Here is a 27,298-nt window from a genome sequence, read left to right as displayed (position 1 = left end):
AGGCAAGTTGGGTTCAAGTCCATGTTGTGTCATGCAGTAGTTGTATTTTTACATTTCTACTCTCTTTTTTATGTTAATTCATGGAAATTTTTTTATAAATATTTCCATAATCGATTTTAGGGCTTTCGTTTAAATTTCTCACATGGTCCTCAAAATCTTAGGACCGACCCTGCTAGCATTCATATAATGTATTGTATGTGAGTTTAGCATGTTATCACCATTCTCAATAAATAAAAAAAATTTAAAAAGAAAAAAAGAAAAAAAAAGGAGTAAACCTCTCCATTCTAGTCCAATTTGCAATCCCTAAAACCAGATAATCAGTTTTTTTTATTTGAGGCAGACAAGAAAGCCACGAGGCCTAGAACTGAGTGAGGCACTCTACCAATAAAGTAATACACGTGGCAACGTGGCAAGCCACTTGCACTGCATGCACAACGACAACGCACAGGCACACCCTCTTTTTCTTCTATTTTTTGGGTTCTTTTGGCTGACTTCATCTTCATCTTTGTTTACCCAGCTGATGCATGAAACTGTGAAAAGTATTTGGAAGAGTAAAATAGTAGAAAATTGGCCCCAAAAAGAGTTCGAAAAAACAAAATGGCTGATGCAGCTTATAGCAGGCTAGTCGAAGGAGAGGAGATTATTATTGGAGCTGAAGAAACTAGCAACAATATTAATGGAGGTTATATTAGCAAGAAGAGTGAGAGACCAAAAGAGCCATGGAAAGGGGAGTATGCTAAAAGCATTTTGTATGCCGGTCTTGATGCCATTGTCACTTGCTTCTCTCTCATTTCCTCTATCTCTGCTAGTCGTATTTCCTCTGGTAAGAAATCATAGTTTTATTTCTTTAATTTCCTCTTTGCTTATATATGCATGTCTTACAACCCAAAAGAAGGATACAGAAAACAAAACCCAGGTGAAAATAATCAACATATTTTTAGTGTGGTAGAGCTTTTATGAATGTAGACGACGAAGGTGACTATAATAATTAGCATCTACAACTGTGTGTTTGAAGTGGATGTATTGGTGCTTGGATTTGCAAACCTGGTGGCAGATGGGATATCAATGGGGTTTGGAGATTTTATGTCCAGCAGCAGTGAAAAGGATGTCGCCGCCAAAGAACGGGCGGTGACCGAATGGGAAGTCGCTAATCACAGTGGCCCTGAGGAGCTGGTGGAGTTGCTTCGGCGATATCAAGCACTTGGGATGAATGTTAACGACGCTACTACGGTACGCTAGATCTTCCTCTAGAACTTAAAGAAATGTTTGAACAAATTTTGAAAAGCCTATGCAATAGAGGGAGAAAAAAAAGTTGTGAAATTTTGAATCTAATGGGAATGTGATGCTCAACTTGTTTAACATTGTATATGCATTGGGACTAAAATGTAGTAGCTGGAACTCAATTTGCTTGGACTAGGTTGTGAACATTTTCGCCAAATACAATAACATCTTGGTGCATGAGAAGATGATGGCTCATGGAATGCTACAGCCCGATGAAGCAGAAAAGCCATGGAAGAATGGCCTGGTCACATTTGCAGCCTTCCTTGTGTTTGGCAGTGCTCCTCTCCTCTCCTTCATCATCCTCATCCCATTTACGAACAACGACTCGGTTAAGTTTGTTGGTGCTTGTATCTTGTCTGCGCTTGCCCTAGCGCTTCTTGGGGCTGCAAAGGCCAAGATTGCAGGCCAGAACTACGCATTTTCTGTGGCTGTTACTCTCTTCAATGGCGCCATTGCTGCAGCTGCTGCTTATGCCTTGGGGTGGGCACTTAAGAATATAGCTGGCCTAGAAAACTGAAGACAACATGCCAAAAAAAGAGTAGACCGCCTAATTTCAAAAAATTTGGAGGCCTTTGTGCGCCTAGGAATGTTTTTGTATGCTACACCGCATATTTGGGTATTTGCAGTTATGGGCTGTGAACAATGTGGCCTGCAACTTTCCTTTTCCTTCTGTTTTCTGTTCTTTTTTTGTCTCGCCCTAAATCTAAGGGATAAAAAGCCTACACTAATGACTAAATGTCGAACAATTAATATACAGTAGACTAAAAATCCCTGCATAGTTTATTCAAGTGGTTACCAGAATGGTTGGCACCAAAGTTTGCAATTTTTTTTTGGTGAAAACCAAGGTATCCCCCGTGCGATTGCGGGGACTAACCCTCGAGGTACTGTCGGGCGCAAAGCGGGGACCTCTTCCAACAAAATCTGCTCTATTCGCAAGCGCCTGGGATCGAACCCAGGACCTCTTGTTTAAAGGATCCAAGCCCCTTCCACTTGGACCAACTCCTGTTGGTAAAGTTTGCAATTTTCAGCTCTTTACATTTCACATGGGAATAAAAATGTTCTCAGTATACAAGAGTTCGAGTACGTGATTATCCTCTACAGTAACCAAAAGAAGTTGGGAAGGAAAATTTGAGTGCCTTATTAGACGGAAAAAATCAATACATGATGAGTAGAAATGCACCAGAAAGAATAATTACAAGAACCAAGAGTCAAAACTCAGCTTCTTCACTAACATTATTCTGTGATGTACATCACTGCCTGCAAAGGCTAGCTCAAGTAGGCAATAAAGCAAGAATTTATGCAAACAATTAGTTGCCCTCGCTGAGGGCTAATTCCAGGGCGTGTTCCGCTTCCTTAAGGAATAATCGAGTGAGTTGCTTCTGCCCTCTTCTATATACAATACTAGCCCACACGTTTCTACTCATCAACTTGTATTGTTGTGTACAGCCACTGCCATTTGTCTCTTGACTGCAGCCAGCAAAAGAAAAGAGAAATCCCAGATTAACAAGCATATTGAGTTTCTCTCCCAAGATTTTTTGTGTTAAGAAAGGAGACAATTGAAGTTAGAGATAGAAAACTACAATGATCGCGTCGACACAAAATACAAAGTACTACGGAAATTTGTAGTTTGAATTTAGATCACATCCTTTCTATTTGTATGAGTGAGCATGTAACTTATGAAGTGCTCTACTTCCAACATCACATAAAAAACTTAAAATTTCTAAAGTTCCTTCTGATGTCAGAACTGGAAAAAACTAATTTAAAGACAAAGAGTTGGCATATGAAGACACCTTTTTGTTATTTGTAGGATATTTGGTCTATTATATCCTAGAACTTGAATGCACATCAGAAAAATCACTTTACATCTTAGATTGGTAGACACGGGGCAGCCTAAGCTTTCAAAAAGATCAGCAATACTCAACATTTTTTTCAACTTTTAAATGACTAATCTATTGCAGTGAGAAAACAACCATAATGTCAAAAGATGGTACCTTAAACTGTTCTCATCTGTATGCTGGTTTGCACTTTCAACAATATGTGCGTTTTTAAGCAAATTGGTGTCGCTGTCCTCTGTACCAGAAGATTCTAGAAGATCCGTCAACCTTGCATACAAAAATTTGGTTAGGTAGCCAACTATGTAACTTTTTTTTTCTTTGGACAATAGGTGGTAAATAGCCCTTTAGCCCTTGAATTTGTGCAATCATGCCAGTTTCTGATGGATCTCATATTCATGTTACAAGTGGAGGCACGCAGATTTGAGAAGTTTCACACTTACTAAATATGTTGCTAAATTATCAGCAAACTAACATTTGATGATGGTTTCTACTGGTTACCTCACGTTAAGAAGATCAACGAGTAATTGCAAAGCTCCGGAATCACCACAAGCCTCCCATACAGCTGCTCGAACTTCTGAATCAGATGGTTGCCTCCCCCCTCCAGATCTTACAAGCTTCAAATAAAAGATTCAACTTGGGGTAATAATCATGGAGCAAATGATTCAAAACAGACATGCCCATTGTAACTTCACTTTGATATAAATATTTTAAGCATATGTGACAGGTTGCACGGCTTTCATTAACTCTCTTATTGAATCACCACTCTTCCAGAAACATGTTTAAATTTATATTTTTTGAAAGAGTCATAATTTCTCACAATTTCCATTGGTAATTAATACTTAAGTAAAAGAAGAATGATCTTTCAATATATAATCCTAGATCCCATCCCGAGGAATAACCATTTACATAAACGGTAAAATTCTCAGTTTTCTCAAAGCTTATATTATTCGAGGCCTGAGCCTTTCGTTGCAAGGTTACTTTTGTTGCTACAGCCAGCTCTTCACTTTACGATAAACATTAAGTTCTAACATAAACCATTGTAAAGACGAGAATGTAACCTGATAGATCTACAAATTTAGGATTTGACCGCTAGATGGTGTGCCATATTAACGAGCACATCTTCAGTTTCAAGTTTACTTTTCTTTTCCTCCTCTTTATGAGGTCTTCTTTCTTATTTAAAAAAATAGAAATAATGTTTAAGTCATTTCATGTGACCCACAACTTACTGAAACACCATTATGCATATGCTTAGCTAGTAAAAGCTGAAATGGCAAGGTTTTTTATGCAAGAAATTACATACGTAAAGAATATTTACCTCTTCCAGCAGAGATGAAACCTGAAACAGCTCATCCTCCTGCATGGCTATGGTCCTCAAGGCTGTCAAGAAGTTCTCAGGAAAAACCAATCTGTGTAAGTATGTTGGCATCTTGCGCTGACCACTCCAACTATAGCTACAAACATGGTCAAGTTTGCACTTATCATCCCCTTCTTTATTTGAGATGTCTACTGGGAAAAAGCCATGATCCAGTAAACTTCTAGGTAACAGACATCTCATTTCGGCCTTCTGTGAACAACCAGGTTTTTGAATAATAAATCACATTTTCTTTGGAAACAAAAAAGTAATTCAGAAATTTCTCCATTGATCCCCTTAAATTTTGACTCGCACTGTTGATTTTCTCCTCGAATTAATGAAATTCAAAAGCAAACAATAGCTGACCTGTGCTTCAAGAAGCTGTGATTTTGAGTCAGAGAAGGGAACACTTTGAATTGCTTCCATTGGATAATGGACCTGAATAAACAACCTACCATTAATTATGCATGTACCAAGTCAGCTCAAAGCAATTCGTTGCCTGTAAATATGGCCCTAGATGGAACAAAATGACAGAAACAGGTATAAAAACAACACACATACAACACCAAAGAGTGAAGGTGAAGTTTCTTTGAATCAAGTTTGAAACAACATCACCACTAAGAGTCATTAATTTAACTAACAAAAGAACATTCAAGACAAGGCCACACAAGCTAAATCCAATATAGAGGCATTACCATGAGATAGTCATCTGGATTACCATCAAGGACGAAACCATAGAGATAAAGTAGTTCCTGCATCAAACACAACATAATGGCTCTCACTCAGAAAGTTGATGAAGCTTTTCATATGATGAAGTGGATGAGAAAAACATGATCTGGGATAGCACTAAGCAGAGACAAAGTAGTTTGAAATAGAGTTTTCCAAACGAGAATGCATGCTCAAAGGATAAAAAATAGTTCACATGCAATGCAAAAAGTAGCACAAATGAAACACAATTCCAGAATACAAGCAGAGGGCAAAGGCAACCAACCACTTTGAGGATATTATGTTAAGTTACAAGGAAGAAGAGCAAGTCACCAGTTAAGAGGTATGCAGAGAAAGCACTACATTCTAAAAGTAAGTTTGGTATCAAATGACAACAGACAATACCTCATTTCCTTTGTTACCATAACTTATAGAAATTTCTCCCTGAATCTGCAAAGGTTGGACAGCTTTCCAATTGAAGGGGAAAAAAGAAGAGGAATATAAGTAAGATAACCAAGCAAATTGAACCAACGAAAAGAAATGAAAACTAGTAAAACTTCATAAGAAATTGTCAAAATGCATATGTATACACAATGAAACCATTTTGGGATCTCATAACTCAGTTACATAGAAAAAAAATAACAGAAGTGGAGGAATGGAAACAAGTATTGTGAAAATTCAATAGCAACAGTCATGGTTGCATAAAACATGTACGCTATGAAACCAATACGAGATCTTATGATTACCTACAACATAAAAATATTGATTTTCAGCAAGAAAAATGAGCTACAAACTGCTGATAGAAACAGAATACTACCAGAAAGAAGGTACATAGAAAAAGGAATTCCAGTTGTTGATCCAGTGTCATCAACTTCCCACGTTGCTGCCGCCTTTAGATCTGAACAGCCACATGATTTCAGCTGGTAAGGTATACTGCAAGCATATAAGGAAATGAAGATTCTCTCTCTCTTCCCCACCCCAAACCCCCCCAACCAACCACCTGCCCCGTGCCCCCCCCCCCCCCCTTCTCTCTCCCCAAGATATGGTTCCATTCCATCAGTATCCTAAGCTTCATGGTATACTGGTACGTAAAATAAGACAACGAAACAAGTTTAGGCTCCAGTATTCGCTAGAATCAAATGAGTTGAACTACTACAAGGGCTCCATGATTTAGAGTTCACCATTGAACAAAGGTGATTAGAATATTGTGGATTTCAGAAAAATAAAATTTTTTTTTTAAAAAAAAAAATTTTAAAAATCTAAAATTTCATAGACTTGATAAGCAACTAGCATACCGTGGTTGCAAAAGTCAATGCCAGGAACAAGACCCTCCACCCAGATAGTCTCTTTTTGTTTTGATGTGGATGTCACTCCATTGACTTGAATATCAACCCCTTCAACCTGACATCCTAAATAGAGAAAGCACTACTATTAGTACGAATATGAACATTTTATATCATGAAATACCAAATCAAGCACCAAGTATCTAATGATTAAAGTATATTGGAAGATTTCTCATAAAGCATCAGCCAAGGATGACTTTACCTTTTTCATCCATTCCATTAACCAACTCTTCCATGCAAATATGAGTAGTAGAAACCTCAGAATTTTTGCCATCTGAAGCACTATCATTTTTGTTTTCTTGAATTTGGGGAAATACATAGGAATAGGGAAGGGGAATGTTTAAAGCACGGGTCCAAAACAAAGAATTTGCCCTAGCATGACAGCCAATTGTGAAGCATAAGGAACAAAGGTGTAGAGCACCATGAACAGACATAATTAAGAAGAGGATTCAATTAAAAAAATCATCAGATTATTCACGAAGATGGTACCTACCAAAGGAAATCTTCAAAGCACACATCTCTGAAAAAGAAGCAACAGGTATTGTATATGATCAGTAACTAATCACAGTAATATTGAAAATGCATATAACTATCGACAATGTCGTTCAACATGTAATTTTAGATAGCATCTATCAAGATTATATGACACACTATTCACTACTAAGTCAGATAAAAGCTTATTTGCAAAATAAGATGGACAGTCCACCATCAAATACCAGACTTCAAGAGTTTGGACCATTAAATTTAAAGAGAAGGGTCAGTTCATATAAAAGCAGCACGATCACACAGACACCTGATTACTCTATAATGAAACTACATAGGTCCACCAACCGGAGAGACTCCATGATAAATTGTGGTCCAAAGTCTGAGTATCCAACTTTATCAAAAAAAAGATTCTGAATAATGTTTTCACATAATTTCAGCATCAGCAGTTTATTTATTGATCCAAACATTAATTAGGACAAGTCACAAGACAGTACAATCACCACAAGAAAAGATTTACACAAACCTTTAACTTTATTCTAAGCATTTACCGAGAAGCTCAAAATGAGAATGATGCGAGAAGCTCAAAATGAGAATGATGCAGGATAATTAGAATATTAGTATTGGAATTTCTAATAAAATGAACAAAAGGTATAAAATTAATTATTACTAAACTAATCATTCATGTCATAGAGTACCTCTGTGCTTGCTGAAATAAATACTCACATGCCCTGAAAATCTAGTAAGAAACATATATTATGTAAATGACTCGATAGGACCTACTAATTTCATTCTCCTTTGATAATTATAAGGGGGAAAAAAATTCTATTTTCTGACACACCTTTCTAAATCCCCATCCAGAGTTAACAATTTCTCCACCAGAGTCTTCAGTTTACCATCATATAAAGACTGCAAGCTTTTCTTCTGTAAGATAAACCTGTCTTTGGTCACATATACTACACAAAGAAGATAAACTACTTAAACCATATTTGACAGAACTAAATAATTAGATACTTTGTAAAAACATAAAACAAACAAAGCTTTGGTATGCTGGGAAGCCTAATGAGCTTAGTGTGAAACCACATAGAAGTCATTTTCAGCATGAATATCAATCAAGTTCAATCTAAAAGCCCCCACAAATGGCAGTATCAACGTCACAAAAACTACAATTGTTACCAAAAAGCCCGATTTATCTATACCTTTCATCATCTTAGAAGACCATAATGAACCATCATTGCATGGAATTTTCCACATTATACAGCATGTAGATGCATACAATCTACATGTTAGTGTTTAAATGTCAAGGCCAGATGCCCAAATATCTTTTACCTGCAATTCAGTTGCTCTATACAATGTTGTCCCTTTTAGCTCCAAAAGCTCATCATCAGTAAACCATAGTGGATTGCCAAAAGTAGTCGGAAGCATATCAAGATACCTGATGTTATCCCAAGTGAAGCTCAGCCAACAAAGAAACGAGAAAATTTGTAATTGATCATTCAACAAAATGCATTCTATACATACGGCTTCCAAGAAGAATTCTTGCGGACACGCTCCACTGTTAGAAACAAAATCATCAAGAACCTATCATCTACATCTCCTTCCTCAAACATTGCTCTACATTCTGGTCCAAGAAGAGGATCTTGCAAAACTCTCATAGGAGTTATTGCTAAATCCAGAGGAACAACTAATAGAACCCCTGAAATTATTTCAAAAAATAAATCAAAATTATGCTCTAATCTTGGAGTGTTGCAACCGAGAAAGTCACGCATTTAAAAAAAGATAGAACATCTTAAACTAGTATGTGAAATTTTTGGGACCCTTTTCTTATAGTGTGGTTTTATTGGGACACATTTTACCCATGGATTCTTAACTAGGGTGGACGTGAGTGGGCTGGCCGAATTAGGAGATATGTCCATGCTTGCCCAAGGAACAAAGTTCCTGGGGGTTTCGCAAATGTTTTCCCAAGTAAGTTCTCGGGTTGCCCAAATCAAAGTATCTTAAGCAGATTGCACAAAAAAATCTTAAAGAAAAATCTTCAACAACTAATTTAAACAAACGTAACTTGGTGTATATAAGTTGAATCTGTAAATAATTTAGACAAAGAACCATATAAAACATGAAATGCTTACTGTTTAAAACGAACTCCTCATGTTGCTCAACTCAGATAGACTCTAACCCGTGTTTGCCCAACCTTTCATTCGGGTTAAGAACTTATGTCCATGTTTACTCAAATTATCAAACATATTTGATCAAATTGCCCAAATTTGAGTTGAAGTACTAGTTGATATGGTTCGTCCAACCCAAGACCCATAGAAATCGAATGCTTTGGTTTATTTTTCCATATGGTTTTTATCTGACATTCAAATTCGAAGTTTTCAGACAACGAAATAAGTAAAAGCATAGATAAACAAAAACCCAATAACTTATGAAAGAGCTGGGTTACCATCAGAAACTTCATTAGACGAAAAAATGCCAAACCCTTTGCTGGAATCAGAGTACTTGATCTTGCACCCACGTAACTCCGCTCCATTAACCTGAATTCGAAAACCCAAATGTTCAAAAACACAGTTGCAGTATTTGGTTAGTGATGAAAGCTTAGAGGAGAATGCAAACATATGGCCACCTGTAACCACTGGAGAAACCGCTCGAGCTTGGCCTCTTCTAGTGGGCTCGCCATTGCCGTGTGCGCCACTCTGAGAGTTGGCTTGGTTTTTGAGAAAGAGAGAGAGAGAGAGAGAGAGAGAGAGAGCAAGCAATGGGGTCTTACTAGCAGTATAGCAGCTTCAAGTGTTTCTATGTCGTTTCGTTGTATTTAGTGTCGTCGAAATGTTGGAGGCCACGTGCCGCGCCTGTGTTACTCTAAAATGAAGAAGACAAAAACAAAGGGAATGTATCATCCCTGTTTACTTGGACCCAAATTTCATGCAGTGAGAAGAAGCCGGTACTCTAACGCTGCCTATCATTTTTAGTTTGCTTTTATTTTATATGTTCTTACCCATTTCCAATTTCCTCAAAGTTGATCCAGAAAGTTCTCATGCATGATCTCATTTGGCGACAATCTTGTAATTTTTTTGCTCAAAATGTAGTTACTGATTTTATTTTTTTTATAAATGTTCTGAAGAAAAATGTGCAACCATTTTCGACATTGCATTGCATTCTGTGATTTACCCAGAAGAAAAGACATTGCCTTGCATTCTCTTAGTAGGCCATTGTGTTTTTTTGGGGTCATTAGAGACCGAATGCTGATGGGTGATCGTCAATTTGTGACTTTTGCCGATTTCTCTATCTGGGTTTCAGGGTATGTGTCTCTGGTACTGATTTTGCCATGTTCAGTATGTCCGTACATGGCGTTTTTTAGCTGAGCTTAATACTTAAAGAAATTCCGAGCTTGCTTTTTCTTTGGTGGACAAAATCTTAAACAGTAATTTTGTGTTCAAATTTCGTAGCTTCTGTAAATTACATATCATGTTGGTTCAGAAATAAAGTTGTTGCAGATGGTTGTTAGATTATATGACCAACATTTTAATACTCAAGCTCCATGTCCTTTTGATACTTGAACCTTACTTGGGGTCGTAATAAATTCGTCTTGCTTTTCTTAATTTGAAAACATTTTTTAGATTATTTATTTTATAAGAAAATTTTCAGGCACACCTGACCCTGGATATAACATCCAAGAGATGAAGAGTCCAAGTTCACAGCTACATAGTGCTGCAATATTTCCATCTCCAGCTTTTTTATGGAGGTTCAAGGTTGGCTTCTTTTATTTTTTTAATTATGTCAGTTGCAAGCTTATAGCATTGATCTTCATCTTTATTATTGAACTTTTAGCACATTAACCTTTCAGGTACTACTTTTCATGATATGGGGATTCAGTTGTTGCAAGGTCAGTGTTAATCCTTATCCTTCTGTTCTCAATATACTTTTAGGAGGTTATGGATACTTTTAAGGCATTGTTTGGCGAGAATTTTTATCATTTCGTAACTATGCTTATGCTTGAATTCTTCTTTTCGAACAGATTGGATGGGATTCTGTCATGAGGATGAGTGCAGATTTGCGTAATTTGTTCTTATATGAGGTGTTTTTGTATTATAACCCTCTCCTCGTAGTGGTGAGCTTTAGTATTTTTTAAACTTCTTTTTTATTAATTCCAGATAAAGATTTTTATAGCAGCTTATCTGTAGTTCTTTTCTTTTTGGTTGCAGACCTTGATGGTTTGGCTCTGGGGAGTTAACTTGTGGATTTTTTCACAGTCCAATGTTGGTTATGCAAAAATATTTGATCTTGATCAAAATCACCTCACTCACAAAGAGATATGGCAGGTACTGTGGTCTCTTTATCTTTTGTGGCTGTAATTAAACATTAAATTTTATGCCGAGGTTAAATATTTGAATGGCCTTTTTTGATCCTCTATATGCAAGAAACAAAATTTGCAACCACCACCTATCCAGCTTTTTCGTGGCAATCTTAATCCATTTCTCTAAAGATTTATGCATTAGTTCCAAAATGGTGCCTTTAATATGGAAATATAGTGCACAGTAAGTTTTACGACAAAAAGTCATAGGTTAAGGTAAGTTTTTCAGGAATTAGGTTCTATAATTTTAGGCCGGGGTGGAATTGTTCATTCTTGATTTACACATGGACAATTTGTATATGCATGCACATGTGTTCCAATGTACGGGCTTGTGCATGTTACTTGTATGCATGTATATGTAATTTGTGCATCACCAAGGCAGATCCTTGCTACACCATGTGATTTGTGCACACTTGTGCAAAACATCAAGGCCTGCTGAGTTGCTCCTTCAAAGTCTCTACTGGTCTAAACCCTTATATTAGGCCTCTTCTCTTTACACCACTCGATTATGAGATACATAAAATATTATTCCATTACTGCAAATCAAGATTAGTTACTCAATGTCTAAGTGACCACATGTAAGTGACCTTCTTTTTTCCCTGTGACGCGTAAGCGATTACCTTCTCAAAGCAATCTGTCCCTTCTTCCATTCATGAACTGCATCATTTAATACTTGTTTCCATTTCTTATTATTATGTCAAATAAGTTACTCTATACTTGTATGTTTATCCCAATTGACCTTACCAGTATCAATGCATGTTTCTTTTTCTTCCTTTACCTTCCTGGTGCTGAGCTTCTAATTGTTCGCTTTTGTTATATGCAGTGTAGCACTTGGATGACAATCATTGTCCCTACTAGCATGACCGCACACCTTTATTTTTACTCCAATGGAAATGTATCATTGGCAGCATTACAACCAGTGTATTATCCGCCTTGTCTCTTAAACTTGCTTCTAGATTTGGTTTCCTTGAATTTTGATTGCATGATTACGACAGTAGTTTTCATTGTTTTTTTTTTTACCTTGCTCTAATATTTTGATGTGTATGAGATATTGATCACTCTCATGGTTTTTTTATTTGGGATATTGTCTGCTATTTTGTCTTAGGAATCTGTGTGATACAGCAAATTCTCTGCATCATGCTGTACAATTTACAAATATATGTTCTTTTGTATGTATTTTATGTGCCCCTGTTTTATGGTATTAGAATCATGCCTCACTAGCCTAGACATTCTATTTTCCACAACAGATAAATGTTTCTAAGTGGTCTATGTACTTGTTGCAGGTATCCCTGTATATTGCTGTTGCTATGGTTCTGATATCCCCCTTTGATATTTTTTATTTGTCATCTCGTTACTTCTTGTTAAGGACACTACGGAGGATAGCTCTTCCATTGCAGGCAAGTGTTTGTCGTGCAGCTTGTATCTGTGGTACTTGACAAAGGCACATTTTACACACACAAATTTGTCTTTGGGCAAATTTTATAATCTGGACTGTTGTGCTTGCCTGTCTTCACTCAGGACTCGATAGTGCTCAACGTTTGACAAGATTGCATAAGTTAAAATTTGAGGTTCCTTCAAATTGACAAGTTTTATTTTTCTTTTTGGGTGCATAAGTACAATAAGTATTTGATCTCTTAATTGTGCTTATAATCCACCAAGGAAAACTTATTATAGAGAATCAGAGGGGGCCTTTTGGTGGATGAAATTCATAGTGCTAATATTTTTGTCACTTAAATGAACTTGATCTATACAAAATGCAGGCAATATCATTTCCTGACTTTTTTTTGGCTGATATCCTTACTTCTATGGCAAAGGTATGAATCTATACCTCTTGTAGTAATTGTCTTAAAACCATCACATGTTTCTCTTTGATCAATCACTCTGTCAATTTAATATTAAACATATTGTGTTTGATTTAAGTTGCTACTTTCCAATCTCTCATCTTACCTTCAGAGTTTTACTATTGAAATAATTTGGTTCTTAAAAGATTAATTGCATTTATCCTTCCTTTTTCTTGTGATTGTTAATTATTAATTGTATACAGGTGTTTTCTGATTTGGAACGTTCGGTTTGTAGAATGGTTCGTAGGCAGGTATTGTTCTAGCATTGAATTCATTCCTTATGCATGTCAATTGTCAAAATCCAACTAACCTTGGTTTTTTTGGGAGGATTATTCTTCCATTCCTCTTTTAATATCTAGAGTTCTGATTCGTGTTTCTGCATCGTTTATTAATGGACTTGTCCATCTGCAAGTCCAATTCTCTCTTGTATCCTTTCACCATAAGTCTTTGCTAAATTTACTAGAAGTTGGTATTTCTTTGATTTTAGCCTTTGGCCTGTATGTGTGAATTTTCTCCCGATCTAGCAGATATAATTAAGATGAGATTTCTTTTATTATGCAGGTTGCCACTATCGCATGGCTTGAAGCTGATTCAGTTTGTGGCAGCCACTCAATTGCAATCCCCCTAGTGCTTGTTTTTCCTTATCTTTGCCGTTTATTTCAATGTCTTCGTCAATTCAAGGATACAAAAGAAAAGACAACCCTTTTCAATGGTAATAGCTCTTGGTAGTTTGAGTGCTTGTTATCTATAGTTGTGATTCTAGTGAATTGTTAAATGCTCTGGCTTCCCTTTTTTTTTCAGATAAATTGCAACCAAGCTTGAAATATAGTTACCTCAGCTCTACTTTCCTTTTCTGCTAACACTGTCATATCTTTTTAACACCATACAACTCTGCTTTTCAGCTTTAAAATATTCGACTGCGGTCCCAGTGATTTTTCTTTCGGCCCTTAAATATCATGTCTTCCCTGATAGGTGGACAAACTTCTACTCCCCACTTTGGCTTCTGTCAAGTGTTGTTAACTCCCTCTATTCCTTCTACTGGGATATAGCTCGAGATTGGGACTTGAGGTATGTTTATTTTCTCAACCATTTTGAAGCCTTTATATTATCTTCTCAGTTCAATCTCAACTGTACCCCTTGCTTGACAGTGGTTTCTCTCGGATTTTCAAGTTCAGCAGATCGAGTATGCTTTCAAACATGTTCTATGGACGAAAATGGGTAAGGGGTTAGTGAGTTAGACACCGTTACGTGCCGGTGGACAGAGCTTTTACTGGAGATGTTATCTCCCTTTCATAATGCAGGTATATTTCTGGGTAATAGGAAGCAACCTGGTTCTGCGATGCACATGGACGTACAAATTGTCTTCTCATCTCCGTCACAACTACTTGACGGTGTTTACAATCACTGCATTGGAGATTCTTCGGCGCTTTCAATGGATATTTTTTCGGGTAGAAAATGAGTGGAATAAGATTAGCAGGTCAAGCCTTGATCAGCTTCTTCCCATGACTGGCATCCAAGCAGAAGAAGAGATGTTACTTGAAACCAACAACCACATTGTATAGAGTATATTTAGCAACAAATTTCAACCTTGAGTTTCTTTTCTTTGATTCTAAGCTTAGGTTAGCTAACATCATACTTCCAAGTTCCAACTTAACTCTCAAGTCATCACAATTAGGGGCCGTTTACTTACTGAAGATGGAGGAAGTAAGGAATTGGGGAAGTAATGAATCAGGTATGGGAAGAATCATTTCAATTAAGCTGTTTACTAATCAAATGAAATCAACACAAGAATGGAGTTGATTCTCATTGTTATTGTTTACTAATTCTCATCAATCAAAACCTAAACTAGTTTGATTACTAAAATGCCCTGCACATATAAATATATATTTTGCACCTAAGTAAATTATAAAAAAGAAATTTGACAAAACTTTATTTTATAACTAATGTATAATATAAGATACTATATGACGAGTAATGAAAAAACTAGTATATAATAATATAAGGAATATAATAGGAAAAAAAAGAACAAATATGAGATAGTGACAAGAAGCATAACAAGACAAGTAGAGGCTAGCAACCAAGGTGAAAAGGGAAAAAAATTGTTTTTTTTTTCTTTTCCAACGATGATTATTAAATAACCATTGAATTTTTTTTAGGCTTTGGGGTGTTTTGGAATTATCGTAAAGTGATTAGGGTATTTTTGGAAGGTAGTAAGGGAAAAAATGAATGGAATCGGATCAACTACTTCCCCTAGTTGATCTGATTCCTGTTTTTGAGGGGATGTGATTACGGATTTTGAGGTAGGGCCCACACATTTTTTCATTCATGATTGCAAGTAAACATGGGGAAGTTAGGAATGAAAATCATTCCCTTTCTTTCCATACCTATTACTGATACATAAACATGCCCTTACATTTCTAAAGCACAAGTTCACATTTTGACCTATTTTCCTAGTCCATATCTTTCTTATCATCCAAGTTGTGTTTCAAAGCTCAATCCTCTCCTCTTCTAATGTTTGAGATCAACACAAACAACGGGTCATTTCAATTTGTTTGTAAAATAAAAAAGAATATGAATTTATTTTTAAGTTACATCTTTTCTTTTCTTTTTTATCTGAATCATGAGGTGGTTCTGGATGGGCCCCAACTATGGGTGGCACCTTTAAGTCTTAATCACAACCCAGACTAATCCCCGCTCACACCGGGTCAGCCCGTAAGGGTTAAAGTGCTAGCCAAAGTGGTGACTCCATATGAGAGCAGGGATTGAACCCCTGACCTCTCTTAAGGAATGAGAGTGCCAAACCACTCACACCAACCACCTTGGTTCAAGTTACATCTTCAATATGCTACTTTTTCAAACTAAAAATAAAACACAAATTTACTTTCTGTTTTTTTCACATCAAACTCACTACATTTGGATGGAGTATCAAAGGAAAAGATTTGGATTTGATAACACGGCTGGATTTCCTTAAAAAGTTAGACAACATTTGATTGAATGGATTTGATAAAACTAGATTAAGTGTTTTTTAAATGAATTTAACTATACACAAGGATGTTTTCTTCTTCTTCTTTTTTCTCAATTTATTTTCGGCAATGAATTGTAATAGTTTGAATAAATAATTTAATATTGTAATGTTATCTAAATCTCTATACTTTTTTTTGCCAAAGTTTAGAAGGTGTCAAGGTGGTTTCAAACATGAGACCACTGGTATTCAAGTCAAACTCTTTTTCCACTATGCATGACTTAGTTGGCTTATATATCAGTTCTATCGACACAAATAAACCTTTGACTCCTTTGAGTTTAAATATATTTATTTTATCAAACGCTAGCATAATGATCCACTATATTTTTGCTTTATGATTATCCACAGGCCTGGGTGAAAATGTTTTTAGATAATTTCAAACAAAAAATTTGCTTTTGAATTAATAACAAGCTAGTTTGGTTTTTATTTTTTTTGTTCCGAAAGCTAGTTTGGTGAGAAAAAGGGCAAAAATAAATAGATCAACGGCCAGGACTAGTTGATTCATATCGAACGGTCACAATGAGTTCTACGAACACCGCGTCTGACAAACGCAATACATCTTTCCTGGCGCCAGTTGGAAAGTCCAGCCTACGTTAACTATATATACACAAGTGGTGCTCAAGTTCGCTTACAATTAGGGTTTCAATCGCAACGAAAGCAAAAGGCATTTTCTTTCTTTCTCTGTGATCGTTTTCTTTCTCTTTGATCGTTCGTCGATTTGGATTGACTGTGCTTCGAAATCAGTCCAAACGGTAATCAAATCGCTTCAAAGCTCAAAGCTTTCGCCCAATCGAATCGATCAGGTTTGCTTCTTCTCTTCACGCGTCTCTGCAATCGCATTGTTCCTTCTAGGGTTTTGTTCCTTTTCGACCGTTAATTCATATCCAAGAGGCTACTTTTTTCGCCGAACGCGTCTTTCACGAGGATAATGGTTTTTGGTTATGGGTTTGATACAGCACGCTCAAGCTGGATTTTTAGGGTTTCGATTTTAGGGTTACTTTTATTGTTGTTTAGGATACGCCTTGGGATCGGCGACTGGTTTGTTTGATAAGTTTTCGAATTGATTTAAAGGATTTGAAGAATCCGCCATCGCTAGTTTCTCGATTCTTAGAGGGTGATCGTACATCGAATTGGATTTTTATCGGGTTTCGTAGATTTTTAGGGTTATTTGAAGATCGGCAAAATATTGGAATTTGAGAATCTGGGTTGTGTTGATAGTTAGGGTTTCTCTTTGGGTGGGTGTTCTTAGAAGCTTTATCAGTGCGATTTCTTATTGGTTTCTAAATTTGTGCGTATAGTATGGCCACTAAGGTAGTGAGGAGGCACACCAATAGATCAGAAAGATCAGTGTATGCTCGACCAGCAGGAGGACCTTCAAAAACTCTTTGCGCCTTTTGGGCTGCTGGAAGGTGCACAAGGGAATTCTGTCGTTTCCTGCATGCGGATGCACCGCCTTCATCCATGAACCCTCAAATTTCAAAGAAGTCGTCTCTTGTTTGGACGAAGGACGGAACTGCCACGGGAAAGGGCAATGCATGCAATGCTACTCAGAAAAGCAATGTTTCTCAGACTCAGAAAAGCAATGCTCCTCAGAAAATCAATGCTCCTCAGAAAAGCAATGCTGCCCAGAAAAGCAATCCTACTCAGAAAAATGTCTGCAAGTTCTGGGCAGATGGAAATTGTGTGAAAGGTGATCGATGCCTGTATTTGCATAACTGGTTCCGTGGTGAGGGGTTCTCCATGTTGGCAAAGCTCCAAGGGCACACGAAGGTATTTTTAATTTTGGAAATATGTTTTCTTTTTTAATTTGTTCTGTTCCTCTTTATTTCCGAGTTTGGACAATCATTATAATTTTCAAATTTTTGTTAACAGGCTGTCACCGGTGTTGCCCTTCCTGAACGAACTAACAAGCTTTATTCAACCAGTAAAGATGGAACAGCCAGAGTTTGGGACTGCCATACTGGAGAATGTGGCAGTGTGATTGATCTTGGTGGTGAAGCAGGTTCTTTAATTAGTGAGGGCCCATGGGTTTTTGCTGGTGTACCAAATCTTGTTAAGGTATTTCATTGTTGTAACTGGAGCACTTATTTTTAGTAGCTTGGTTGGTTCAACTTCAATATGTATGCTGATTGTACTTGATGTTGCAGGTTTGGAATACTGAGACAAATTCTGAATTCAGCCTGGATGGACCTGTTGGCCAAGTACATGCTATGGTGGTTGGTAATGCAATGCTTTTCGCCGGGACACAGGTAAAGAGCTTAACAATTCTGCCGCTTTCCTAATTAATTCGTAGCTGGGCTTTTAGGATATATGTTCCCCCTCCTTTATTTATAGTGCACCATTTTCAATTGATTTATCTGTTTCTTTTAATATTGCAGAATGGTGATATATGTGTGTGGAAAGGTAGCTATGAAACGAGTCCGCCATTTCAGCCTGCTGCAATTCTGAAAGGCCACACTGGTGCTGTGGTATGTTTGACTGTTGGGGGCAACAGGCTTTACTCGGGTTCTGTGGACCATACAATTAAGGTATGTTTGTGGAATCTAAAAACAAGTTTTGTCAGCTTCTACTATATGTCCTCTGCCCCATTTACAAGAGAGCAAAATGATTTATTCTGTTTTTGTTTGTTTTTGTATTGTTTTTTATTTTAATAAAGAAAATTCCAATGATCTGATTATGGAGTGCTTCTGTATTCAAAGTCCTAGGGTAATTCACTGTAATGTTCTTTTTGTTTCAGGTGTGGGACCTTTATACTTTGCAGGAAGTTCTGACACTTAATGGGCATTCTGGTGTGGTGATGTCTCTTCTTTGTTGGGATCAGTTTTTGCTCTCATGCTCATTGGACGATACAATAAAGGTGTGGGCTGCCACTGAAGGAGGCGGTTTGGAAGTGACCTACACTCACAATGAAGAGCACGGTGTTCTTGATCTCGCCGGTATGACAGACCCAGAAAGCAAGCCAATCTTGCTTTCCTCTTGCAATGATAATTCTGTCCGCGTATATGAACTGCCGTCATTCGCTGAAAGAGGCAGATTATTTGCAAAACAAGAAGTTCGGACGGTGGAGGTAGGACCTGGAGGACTATTCTTCAGTGGGGATGCAACTGGTCTCCTTTCTGTTTGGAAGTGGATGGATCCTCCTGCCGCAGTCAAAGTGGAGTCTTCATGAGTTACATTACTGCAACCAGTTCCGTGAATATTTTTTTGTCCTTCAGCTTGCAAGAGCCATTGCTATGGTGGCCGTGAAGCATCAATGAACAAATGTAGCAATCCTGTATCTAAAGCCAGTCAGCTATTCAAATTAGTTGTGTTCATTTCTTTAGGGATCAATTTTTAATACATGATCCCTCTGTGATGTTTGTTCTTACACTGCCAATGTACAGTGACATTTTTCAATCTGAAAAATGATTCGTTATTGAGAATTTAAATTCATTATACATGCATTTCTTTGGTTTTGAACATTGTCATCAGAGTGGTGTCTGTTTCCATAAATTTTGAATTTACTTACCCCTTCCAGTCTGTCATTCGAGGGATTCGAACATAATCTAAGATTGGTGGCTATTTTCATAAAAGAAATCCGATCTATTTTCGGTCAATAAGAACTTTCATTAAAGGAGGTAAAAGAAATCCAATCTGAGATAGCTGCCACGCTTGGCACTTGCACGTAGGAGGCGAGACCAGAATTAAGGGATTCAAATTTAGGACCTCATTTAACGAAGTGAACATATGGTTAGACATAGACTATTACCAAAACAATAAATGAAAATTAAGGGTCCATTTGAATTTGACAACCAATATACAGAGATAAAATCTATGAAATGCAAAGAACATCTTGTAATGTTATCTAAGGGCTCGTTTGAGAGTGCTTTTGAGTAGCGAAAAGCGCTTCTGTCTTTTAAAAATGGTGTTTGGTGTTTTTGTCTCTATATCTTAGTTTTTTTTTTTTTTTTTGAAAGTTAGGAAGAGGAGCATTACTTGTATCCGAATAAGCCTTTTAACTCCTTAAGTTTAAATATTTTTATTTTATTAAACACTAGCATGCTGATTCAATATATTTTTACTTTATGATTTTCCAGAGGCATGGGTGAAAATGTTTTAGTAACATAATTTCCAACAAAGAATTTGCTTTTGATAAAAAGTAAGTTAGGTTTTTTTTTGTCCGAAAGCGAGTTTGGTTTAAAAATAAATAAAGACAAAACGACAAAAATAGATTAGATCTAACGGTCAGGAATAGTTGCTTCATATCGGACGGTCACGATCAGTTCTACGATCACCGCGTCTAACGAACGCAATACTTCTTTCCTGGCGCCAGTTGGAAAGTCTCCAGCCTACGCTAACTATATATACACGCATAGAAGATCAACTTCAGGCCAGTGTGATCAAAGTTTCGCTTACAATCGCAACGAAAGCAAAAGGCATTTTCTTTCTTACAATTAGGGTTTGAATCGCAACGAAAGCAAAAGGCATTTTCTTTCTTTCTCCGTGATCGTTTTCTTTCTCTTTGATCGTTCGTCCATTTGGATTGACTGTGCTTCGAAATCAGTCCAGGCGATAATCGAATAGCTTCAAAGCTCAAAGCTCTCGGCCAATCGAATCGATCAGGTTTGCTTCTTCTCTTCACGCGTCTCTGCAATCGCATTGTTCCTTCTAGGGTTTTGTTCGTTTTCGACCGTTAATTGATACCCAAGAGGCTATTTTTTTCGCCGAACGCTTATTTCTTGAGGATAATGGTTTTTGGTTATGGGTTTGATACTCGCTCAAGCTGGATATCTAGGGTTTCGATTTTAGGGTTACTTTTATTGTTGTTTAGGATACGCCTTGGGATCGGCGACTGGCTAGTTTGAAAAGTTTTCGAATTGATTTAAAGGATTTGAAGAATCCGCCCTCGCTAGTTTCTCGATTCTTATAGGGTGATCGTACGTCGATTTGGATTTCAAGGCTTATCGGGTTTCATATATTTTTGGGGTTTTCTGAAGATCGATGAAATATTGAAATTCTGTTTGAGGGGGTAATCTTCGAAGCTGTGTCTCTGCGATTTCTTATTGTTTTCTAAATTTGTGTTTATAGTATGGCCACTAAGGTAGTGAGGAGGCACACCAATAGACCAGAAAGATCAGTGTATGCTCGACCGGCAGGAGGACCTTCAAAAACTGTTTGCACCTTTTGGGCTGCTGGAAGGTGCACAAGGGAATTCTGTCGTTTCCTGCACGCGGATGCACTGCCTTCATCCATGAACCCTCAAATTTCGAAGAAGTCGTCTCTTGTTTGGACGAATGACGGAACTGCCACCGGAAAGGGCAATGCATGCAATGCTAATCAGAAAAGCAATGCTCCTCAGAAAATCAATGCTCCTCAAGAAAGCAATGCTGCTCAGACTCAGAAAAGCAACGCTCCTCAGAAAATCAATGCTCCTCACGAAAGCAATGCTCCTCAGAAAAGCAATCGTACTCTGAAAAATGTCTGTAAGTTCTGGGTAGATGGAAATTGTGTGAAAGGTGATCGATGCCTGTATTTGCATAACTGGTTCCGTGGTGAGGGGTTCTCCATATTGGCAAAGCTCCAAGGGCACACGAAGGTATTTGTAATTTTCGAAATATGTTTTCTTTTTTAATTTGTTCTGTTCCTCTTTATTTCCGAGTTTGGACAATCATAATAATTGTGAAATTTATGTTAACAGGCTGTCACTGGTATTGCCCTTCCTGAACGAACTAACAAGCTTTATTCAACCAGTAAAGATGGAACAGCCAGAGTTTGGGACTGCCATACTGGTGAATGTGGCAGTGTGATTGATCTTGGTGGTGAAGCAGGTTCTTTAATTAGTGAGGGCCCATGGGTTTTTGCTGGTGTACCAAATCTTGTTAAGGTATTTCATTGTTGTAACTGGAGCACTTATTTTTAGTAGCTTGGTTGGTTCAACTTCAATATGTATGCTGATTGTGCTTGATGTTGCAGGTTTGGAATACTGAGACAAATTCTGAATTCAACCTGGATGGACCTGTTGGCCAAGTACATGCTATGGTGGTTGGTAATGAAATGCTTTTCGCCGGGACACAGGTAAAGAGCCTAACAATTCTGCAGCTTTCCTAATTATTGCGTAGCTGGGATTTTAGGATATATGTTCCTCCTTTTATTCATAGTACACCATTTTCAATTGATTTATCTGTTTCTTTTAATATTGCAGAATGGTGATATATGTGTGTGGAAAGGTAGCACTGAAACTAATCCGCCATTTTATCCTGCTGCAACTCTGAAGGGCCACACTGGTGCTGTGGTATGTTTAACTGTTGGGCGCAACAGACTTTACTCGGGTTCTGTGGACCATACAATTAAGGTAAGTTTGTGGCATCTACAAACAAGTTTTGTCAGCTTCTACTATATGTCCTCTCCTTTATTTACAAGAGAGAGAGCAAAATGTTTTATTCCAATAATCTGATTATGTAGTGCTTCTGTATTCAAATTCCTCGTGTAATTTACTGTAATGTTCTTTTTGTTTCAGGTGTGGGACCTTTATACTTTGCAGGGTGTTCTGACACTAAATGGGCATTCTGGTGCGGTGATGTCTCTTCTTTGCTGGGATCAGTTCTTGCTCTCATGCTCCCTGGACGACACGATAAAGGTGTGGGCTGCCACTGAAGGAGGTGGTTTGGAAGTGACCTACACTCACAACGAAGAGCAGGGTGTTCTTGATCTTGCCGGAATGACAGATGCAGAAAGCAAGCCAATCTTGCTTTCTTCTTGCAATGATAATTCTGTCCGCATATATGAACTGCCATCATTCACTGAAAGAGGCAGATTATTTGCAAAACAAGAAGTTCGGACGGTGGAGGTAGGACCTGGAGGACTATTCTTCAGTGGGGATGCAACTGGTCTCCTTTCTGTTTGGAAGTGGATGGATCCTCCTGCCGTCAAAGTGGAGTCTTCATGAGTTACTTTACTCCATCTAGTTCCGTGAATATTTTAGACAAGAACATTTCCTTCAGTTCGCATGAGCCATTGCTATGGTGGCCGTGAAGGCATCAATGAACAATTGTAGCAATCCTGTATCTAAATTTTTGACAGCCAGTCAGTTATTCAGATTTGTTTTGTTCATTTATGTAGGGATCAATTTTTAATACATGATCTCTAGGATGCTTGTTCGTACACTGTAATGTACAGTGAAATTTTTCAATCAGAAAAATGATTCGTTATTGAGAATTTAAATTCATGATAAATGCAAAATTCTTTGGATTTGAACTTTGTCTTCATAATGGTCTCTGTTTATATAAGTTTTGAATTTACATTGTGGATTATCAAATGTATGAGAGCTCGAGCAGAATTAATGTATAAAAGAAATCAATATTTTTGCTCATCACTATAACCTAAGGTATACTCAATATTTGACATGCGTCCATGATGGGCTTAACCGGTTAAGCTCATGGAGTGAGAGTGGTGGGCAAAAATATTCTCATAAAAGAAATCCAATCTAACGAAGTGAAAATATGGTTAGACATAGACTACTACCAAAATAATATATAAAAATGAAGGGTCCATTTGAATTTGACAACCTTATACAGAGATAAAATTTATCAAATGCAAAGAACATCATTTTGGCAATTGAAACGTAAGATGCATCTTTCAACTTCATCGTCAACCAGACAAACCATATACAATGGGTCTACAAATTACAAAACAGCTTGTACTAACAAACAGCTACCTCAGACTCAAAGATTTAACCCATCCACGTGAAGACAAAATAATCAAATAAAAGGTATACCACCACTGGGCGTAAATTCATATTTATACAAGTTTGTCTTGTACAAGCTCGTTGCGTTGTTCAAATGGGAGAACATACAATAGGAAATTATATCATCTTCCCACAAAATAGAAACAAAATAGGCTCGCAACATTTCAAGCGTAGGTCATCACCTCCACCTCCATATGAGATACACAACAATGACAACAGTCAGAATCATGCCTGCATACTTGATCGACTGATCAACACGGTTCCGCCTCTCAATGAGCTTCAAAACAGAGTTAGAGAGACCCACTGTGTTCAGGACATCCAATCCTTTTCGTTGTGCGCTCTGAAACAAGTCAACAGAGAATTCACCATTATTTTAACAAGCATTAGTAGCAACAAACATGTAATACATCACTAACTGTTATGTATCAAAGCTCTTGGCCTTTTCAATTTCCTTTTTCTTTTTACCCATGTTGAGTTCAATTTCCTATGACTTGGAAGACTAAAATCCAATGGAAGAAATTATATATGTTTCTTAGATCTTGTTCAATTCTATTATGAGGCAATCATGGTTTCCAGCCTTCATCAATACAGCAAAGTGCCCGAGGTGAGTGAGCTAAGCCTCTGAAATTCTCTTGGTATATCAAAGTATTGTTGAGTTCTTTTTCAAATTTATTTTGAGGCAATTGAGTATTCCAATTATCATCAATGTATCAAAGTGCTCAAGTTCAGGGAGTTAAGCCACCTGAGGTCTCTTGGTTACAATTCATCATATATTTAATCCTATAACTAGGGAAGTGCTATATCAAAGTATTTTCTCTGTATGCATGGGTGGTGAGATTATCACACTTAGTCAGCTAGTTTTCAAATCATTCAGTATGAATCATATCAGACTGTGTTTCAAGTAGAACTTAGTTGCAGGGTATTTATGATAGTTGTTGACTGATAGACTTCTGTCATGCATTGAGTGATTAAAAATATTGGTTTCAGTTATCCTAATTTGATCATTGTTTTAGTTCCCTATTCTCTACTTCCTCGCTAATTCTATCTCTTGTCCTGCATCACATATACTCATCTAAAAGAATTGTCCTTGCTAATGAATCATATCCTGCCGTTTGACTGTTGAAAATTAATTAAAATCTCAAATGCCAACTCAATCAATTTTCTAACAGTACACAGCTGTCCTATCATAGTAATTAGAATTTTCTATAAAACCAGAGTATCTACTCATTGTGCACAATTTTAAAGAAGAGCTACCATTAACTGTAAGCTTATTAATGAATGTTTTAACTATATTCAAGAGACAAATTGCAATTTCACTATCGTTTTTCTTTCAAATAATTGGTGCAAAGTGAGGTGCATAACAGTGAGCACAAATATGAGTGATACCTTTAGCCAATCCCTTTGTTCTGCATATTTCCTAAGAATACTTTCTCCAGTAGCACTGGCTTCTTCAAGCATGCGAGAAGAACTACGAACTGACGCCCTTGCTTGTGCTTCATCATCAAAAATTCTCAAAACATGAGCACCCTCCCCATTCTACATCATAAGACAAAGGCATATTAAACAAAGGCATACATGAGAATGATTTAGTAAACAAAAAGTAAAAGGGTTGGGAGTTGCATACAGCTCTTCCAAGCAACTCTGCCCTCTCTCTGGCTTCTTGGGCCCTCTTCTGATTCCTCAAATTATACTTATCTAGACTTTCTTTCAAAGACTGAGCCTCTTCCGCTATTTGTTCTACTTTTCTGCGTAACAAGAAGCAAAATAGGATCCAGTTAAAGAAGCCCAATTACAATTACAACCACAATATACAAAAATGATATATATAAAAACCACCTCAATGCTCAAGGAATTGATGATGAAAAAAAAACACTATTCCTATTACAATTACAATATACAAAAATGACAAAAACCCAACTCAAGGCTCAAGGAATTCATGAACAAAAAAACCAAATCGAACTACAATTAAATGCAAAAGACAAAAACCCAAATCAAGGTTCAAGGGATCAATGAAAGAAAACCAACCTTTTCCAGAGATCGCGTTGGGATTTGGCGCCAACAGATCGCCAGAGGCGGTCCATGTCGGCGCAGAAGGACTGAATCTGAGAAATGTCTCTTTTGACGGACGTGGAAAGGTCCGGGGAGTCGATGCCGCCTGCGTTCTCCAATCTCTCCAGCTTCTCAAGGCCGTCTCTTGTTCTCAACAATAGCTTCTTGGCGCTCTGATATATCTCCGATAACGTCCCTCCTCCGATTTCCACCGACATTGCCATTACAATTGCAATTCCGATTGGTGACGTTTCTCTCTTTCTTTCTCTCTTTCTGGGTTTCACCGCAGAATTGAATTGAATTGAATTGAATTTCGATTGATTTTGGTCACCACAGCACAGGTAGGTACCTTAATTCAGGGGTTTATGTATGAGAGACCCGAAGAAGAAACGAAGAAACAGAGAGAAGACAATGGAGGCTAAAGGCCCAAACTAACAACAAATCACTCTAGCTAAAATTCTAGCCCAGTTTATCAAGCGTAGATAGACCCAAATCTAAGCACAAAATGAAAATGGCAAGCCCATTTGTAGTGAGGCTACATCAACCCTTAATCCTCAATTCCTGCTCTGCTCTGCTCTTAGAAAATTGGCCAACTGTAGGACATAAAATAAAGTCCATAATTCAGCAGTGTATATCGTTTTTTATATTTATTTAATAAATGAGGATTTTTTTGTTATATTGGAGAAAAGAAACCCTATTGGGTTCGATCCTCTGGGTGTCATGGGGGAGGAGGAATCCACCGCCACTATGATGGAAACTCATTAGTAATACATGTGGAGTGCATAATGACTAATTTGGAGTGTAAATAACAGTTCTTTTTAAAAATACATATTTTATTAAATAAGTAGACAACTAGACATTTAGAATAAACCCCATTGAATTTAAAATTGAAGGAAAAAAAAACAGGGAAGTTATAAAAATGGGGTGATAGTCCATTATTTTTTTATAAAAAAAAAAAAATCAATTCTATAAAACTAGGGGAACTTTTCTATTTTTTATCTATAAGTAATGTGAATTCAAACTTAGATATAGAAGTGTCAAATGGGCTGGATCGGTCCAGCACAACACGAACTTAGCCCATTTAAATGGACTTTGATTTGGTGGCCAATAAATAAATACTACAACAAATCCTCAATTTTTAGTCCCATATTAAATATAAGAAAGATATGAACATGTTATTTTTTTTTTTTTTTGTATAAATTTAATATGCTAACGTGATTTTTTTGTTTAAAGAAATTCAAGGGAAAAAAAATAATTAAAGTTAAATAGGCCAAGCACAGCACGAACACAGCCCAGTTGATATTTTGCGCTAAT

At 37.2% G+C, this 27,298-nt stretch overlaps 6 protein-coding genes across 7 annotated transcripts; 4 read left to right on the top strand and 2 right to left on the bottom strand.

Moving 5' to 3' along the window:
- The first annotated feature begins 478 nt into the window (after positions 1-478).
- Positions 479-1,947, top strand: LOC110769269 (uncharacterized). 2 transcript variants are annotated; one of them, XM_088248995.1, is made up of 3 exons: positions 479-823; positions 1,055-1,230; positions 1,418-1,947. In XM_088248995.1, the coding sequence occupies exons 1-3, from the start codon at positions 598-600 to the stop codon at positions 1,796-1,798; spliced, it is 783 nt and encodes a 260-aa protein (XP_088105121.1). In that variant the 5' UTR covers positions 479-597; the 3' UTR covers positions 1,799-1,947. The 2 variants fall into 2 exon arrangements, with proteins under 2 accessions (XP_088105121.1, XP_021828901.1); XM_021973209.2 differs by having other exon boundaries at positions 481-823; positions 1,016-1,230.
- A 448-nt stretch (positions 1,948-2,395) lies between these two features.
- Positions 2,396-9,765, bottom strand: LOC110769267 (SET domain-containing protein). Its single transcript, XM_021973206.2, has 16 exons — positions 9,622-9,765; positions 9,442-9,532; positions 8,520-8,694; positions 8,328-8,433; positions 7,840-7,922; positions 7,009-7,035; positions 6,718-6,887; positions 6,468-6,581; positions 5,990-6,070; positions 5,578-5,639; positions 5,163-5,219; positions 4,834-4,905; positions 4,432-4,680; positions 3,615-3,730; positions 3,273-3,383; positions 2,396-2,748 (listed from the first exon to the last, which is right to left on the bottom strand). The coding sequence occupies exons 1-16, from the start codon at positions 9,673-9,675 to the stop codon at positions 2,589-2,591; spliced, it is 1,728 nt and encodes a 575-aa protein (XP_021828898.1). The 5' UTR covers positions 9,676-9,765; the 3' UTR covers positions 2,396-2,588.
- An 889-nt stretch (positions 9,766-10,654) lies between these two features.
- On the top strand, positions 10,655-14,915 carry LOC110769268 (uncharacterized). Its single transcript, XM_088248994.1, has 12 exons — positions 10,655-10,747; positions 10,843-10,881; positions 11,014-11,106; positions 11,201-11,317; positions 12,173-12,268; positions 12,633-12,746; positions 13,110-13,163; positions 13,394-13,441; positions 13,752-13,902; positions 14,093-14,258; positions 14,339-14,408; positions 14,492-14,915. The coding sequence occupies exons 1-12, from the start codon at positions 10,676-10,678 to the stop codon at positions 14,750-14,752; spliced, it is 1,281 nt and encodes a 426-aa protein (XP_088105120.1). The 5' UTR covers positions 10,655-10,675; the 3' UTR covers positions 14,753-14,915.
- A 1,910-nt stretch (positions 14,916-16,825) lies between these two features.
- Positions 16,826-19,655, top strand: LOC110769259 (zinc finger CCCH domain-containing protein 48-like). Its single transcript, XM_021973196.2, has 6 exons — positions 16,826-17,015; positions 17,511-17,982; positions 18,085-18,270; positions 18,360-18,461; positions 18,591-18,740; positions 18,950-19,655. The coding sequence occupies exons 2-6, from the start codon at positions 17,512-17,514 to the stop codon at positions 19,379-19,381; spliced, it is 1,341 nt and encodes a 446-aa protein (XP_021828888.2). The 5' UTR covers positions 16,826-17,015; position 17,511; the 3' UTR covers positions 19,382-19,655.
- A 914-nt stretch (positions 19,656-20,569) lies between these two features.
- On the top strand, positions 20,570-23,416 carry LOC110769260 (zinc finger CCCH domain-containing protein 48-like). Its single transcript, XM_021973197.2, has 6 exons — positions 20,570-20,814; positions 21,280-21,787; positions 21,890-22,075; positions 22,165-22,266; positions 22,394-22,543; positions 22,709-23,416. The coding sequence occupies exons 2-6, from the start codon at positions 21,281-21,283 to the stop codon at positions 23,135-23,137; spliced, it is 1,374 nt and encodes a 457-aa protein (XP_021828889.2). The 5' UTR covers positions 20,570-20,814; position 21,280; the 3' UTR covers positions 23,138-23,416.
- Positions 23,417-23,796: 380 nt separating this feature from the next.
- Positions 23,797-26,356, bottom strand: LOC110769244 (membrin-11). Its single transcript, XM_021973181.2, has 4 exons — positions 25,961-26,356; positions 25,560-25,680; positions 25,322-25,471; positions 23,797-24,275 (listed from the first exon to the last, which is right to left on the bottom strand). The coding sequence occupies exons 1-4, from the start codon at positions 26,206-26,208 to the stop codon at positions 24,114-24,116; spliced, it is 681 nt and encodes a 226-aa protein (XP_021828873.1). The 5' UTR covers positions 26,209-26,356; the 3' UTR covers positions 23,797-24,113.
- Positions 26,357-27,298: the final 942 nt, after the last annotated feature.

The sequence above is a fragment of the Prunus avium genome, chromosome 2, assembly GCF_965620075.1.
Source record: "Prunus avium chromosome 2, drPruAviu1.hap1.1, whole genome shotgun sequence".
NCBI classification, from domain to species: Eukaryota; Viridiplantae; Streptophyta; class Magnoliopsida; order Rosales; family Rosaceae; genus Prunus; species Prunus avium.
Note: the sequence above shows the minus strand (reverse complement) of the source record. Positions and strands in the feature narration are given on the sequence as shown.

What these genes read in the sequence shown, in the direction of transcription:
- LOC110769269 (XM_021973209.2), top strand. Translation starts at nt 598, where the DNA reads ATGGCTGATGCAGCTTATAGCAGGCTAGTCGAAGGAGAGGAGATTATT. An exon ending in TGCTAGTCGTATTTCCTCTG is followed by an intron (nt 824 to 1,015) that starts GTAAGAAATCAT and finishes GTGTGTTTGAAG; the next exon opens with TGGATGTATTGGTGCTTGGA. An exon ending in ATGTTAACGACGCTACTACG is followed by an intron (nt 1,231 to 1,417) that starts GTACGCTAGATC and finishes TGCTTGGACTAG; the next exon opens with GTTGTGAACATTTTCGCCAA.
- LOC110769267 (XM_021973206.2), bottom strand. Translation starts at nt 9,675, where the DNA reads ATGGCGAGCCCACTAGAAGAGGCCAAGCTCGAGCGGTTTCTCCAGTGG. An exon ending in CTGGATGGGGATTTAGAAAG is followed by an intron (nt 7,036 to 7,839) that starts GTGTGTCAGAAA and finishes CTTCTTTTTCAG; the next exon opens with AGATGTGTGCTTTGAAGATT. An exon ending in TAATGGAATGGATGAAAAAG is followed by an intron (nt 6,582 to 6,717) that starts GTAAAGTCATCC and finishes TTCTCTATTTAG; the next exon opens with GATGTCAGGTTGAAGGGGTT.
- LOC110769268 (XM_088248994.1), top strand. Translation starts at nt 10,676, where the DNA reads ATGAAGAGTCCAAGTTCACAGCTACATAGTGCTGCAATATTTCCATCT. An exon ending in CTTTTTTATGGAGGTTCAAG is followed by an intron (nt 10,748 to 10,842) that starts GTTGGCTTCTTT and finishes TTAACCTTTCAG; the next exon opens with GTACTACTTTTCATGATATG. An exon ending in CATTGGCAGCATTACAACCA is followed by an intron (nt 12,269 to 12,632) that starts GTGTATTATCCG and finishes TACTTGTTGCAG; the next exon opens with GTATCCCTGTATATTGCTGT.
- LOC110769259 (XM_021973196.2), top strand. Translation starts at nt 17,512, where the DNA reads ATGGCCACTAAGGTAGTGAGGAGGCACACCAATAGATCAGAAAGATCA. An exon ending in AGCTCCAAGGGCACACGAAG is followed by an intron (nt 17,983 to 18,084) that starts GTATTTTTAATT and finishes TTTTGTTAACAG; the next exon opens with GCTGTCACCGGTGTTGCCCT. An exon ending in TGCTTTTCGCCGGGACACAG is followed by an intron (nt 18,462 to 18,590) that starts GTAAAGAGCTTA and finishes TTAATATTGCAG; the next exon opens with AATGGTGATATATGTGTGTG.
- LOC110769260 (XM_021973197.2), top strand. Translation starts at nt 21,281, where the DNA reads ATGGCCACTAAGGTAGTGAGGAGGCACACCAATAGACCAGAAAGATCA. An exon ending in GTGTACCAAATCTTGTTAAG is followed by an intron (nt 22,076 to 22,164) that starts GTATTTCATTGT and finishes TTGATGTTGCAG; the next exon opens with GTTTGGAATACTGAGACAAA. An exon ending in CTGTGGACCATACAATTAAG is followed by an intron (nt 22,544 to 22,708) that starts GTAAGTTTGTGG and finishes TTTTTGTTTCAG; the next exon opens with GTGTGGGACCTTTATACTTT.
- LOC110769244 (XM_021973181.2), bottom strand. Translation starts at nt 26,208, where the DNA reads ATGGCAATGTCGGTGGAAATCGGAGGAGGGACGTTATCGGAGATATAT. An exon ending in CAACGCGATCTCTGGAAAAG is followed by an intron (nt 25,681 to 25,960) that starts GTTGGTTTTCTT and finishes CTTGTTACGCAG; the next exon opens with AAAAGTAGAACAAATAGCGG. An exon ending in CAGAGTTGCTTGGAAGAGCT is followed by an intron (nt 25,472 to 25,559) that starts GTATGCAACTCC and finishes CTTATGATGTAG; the next exon opens with AATGGGGAGGGTGCTCATGT.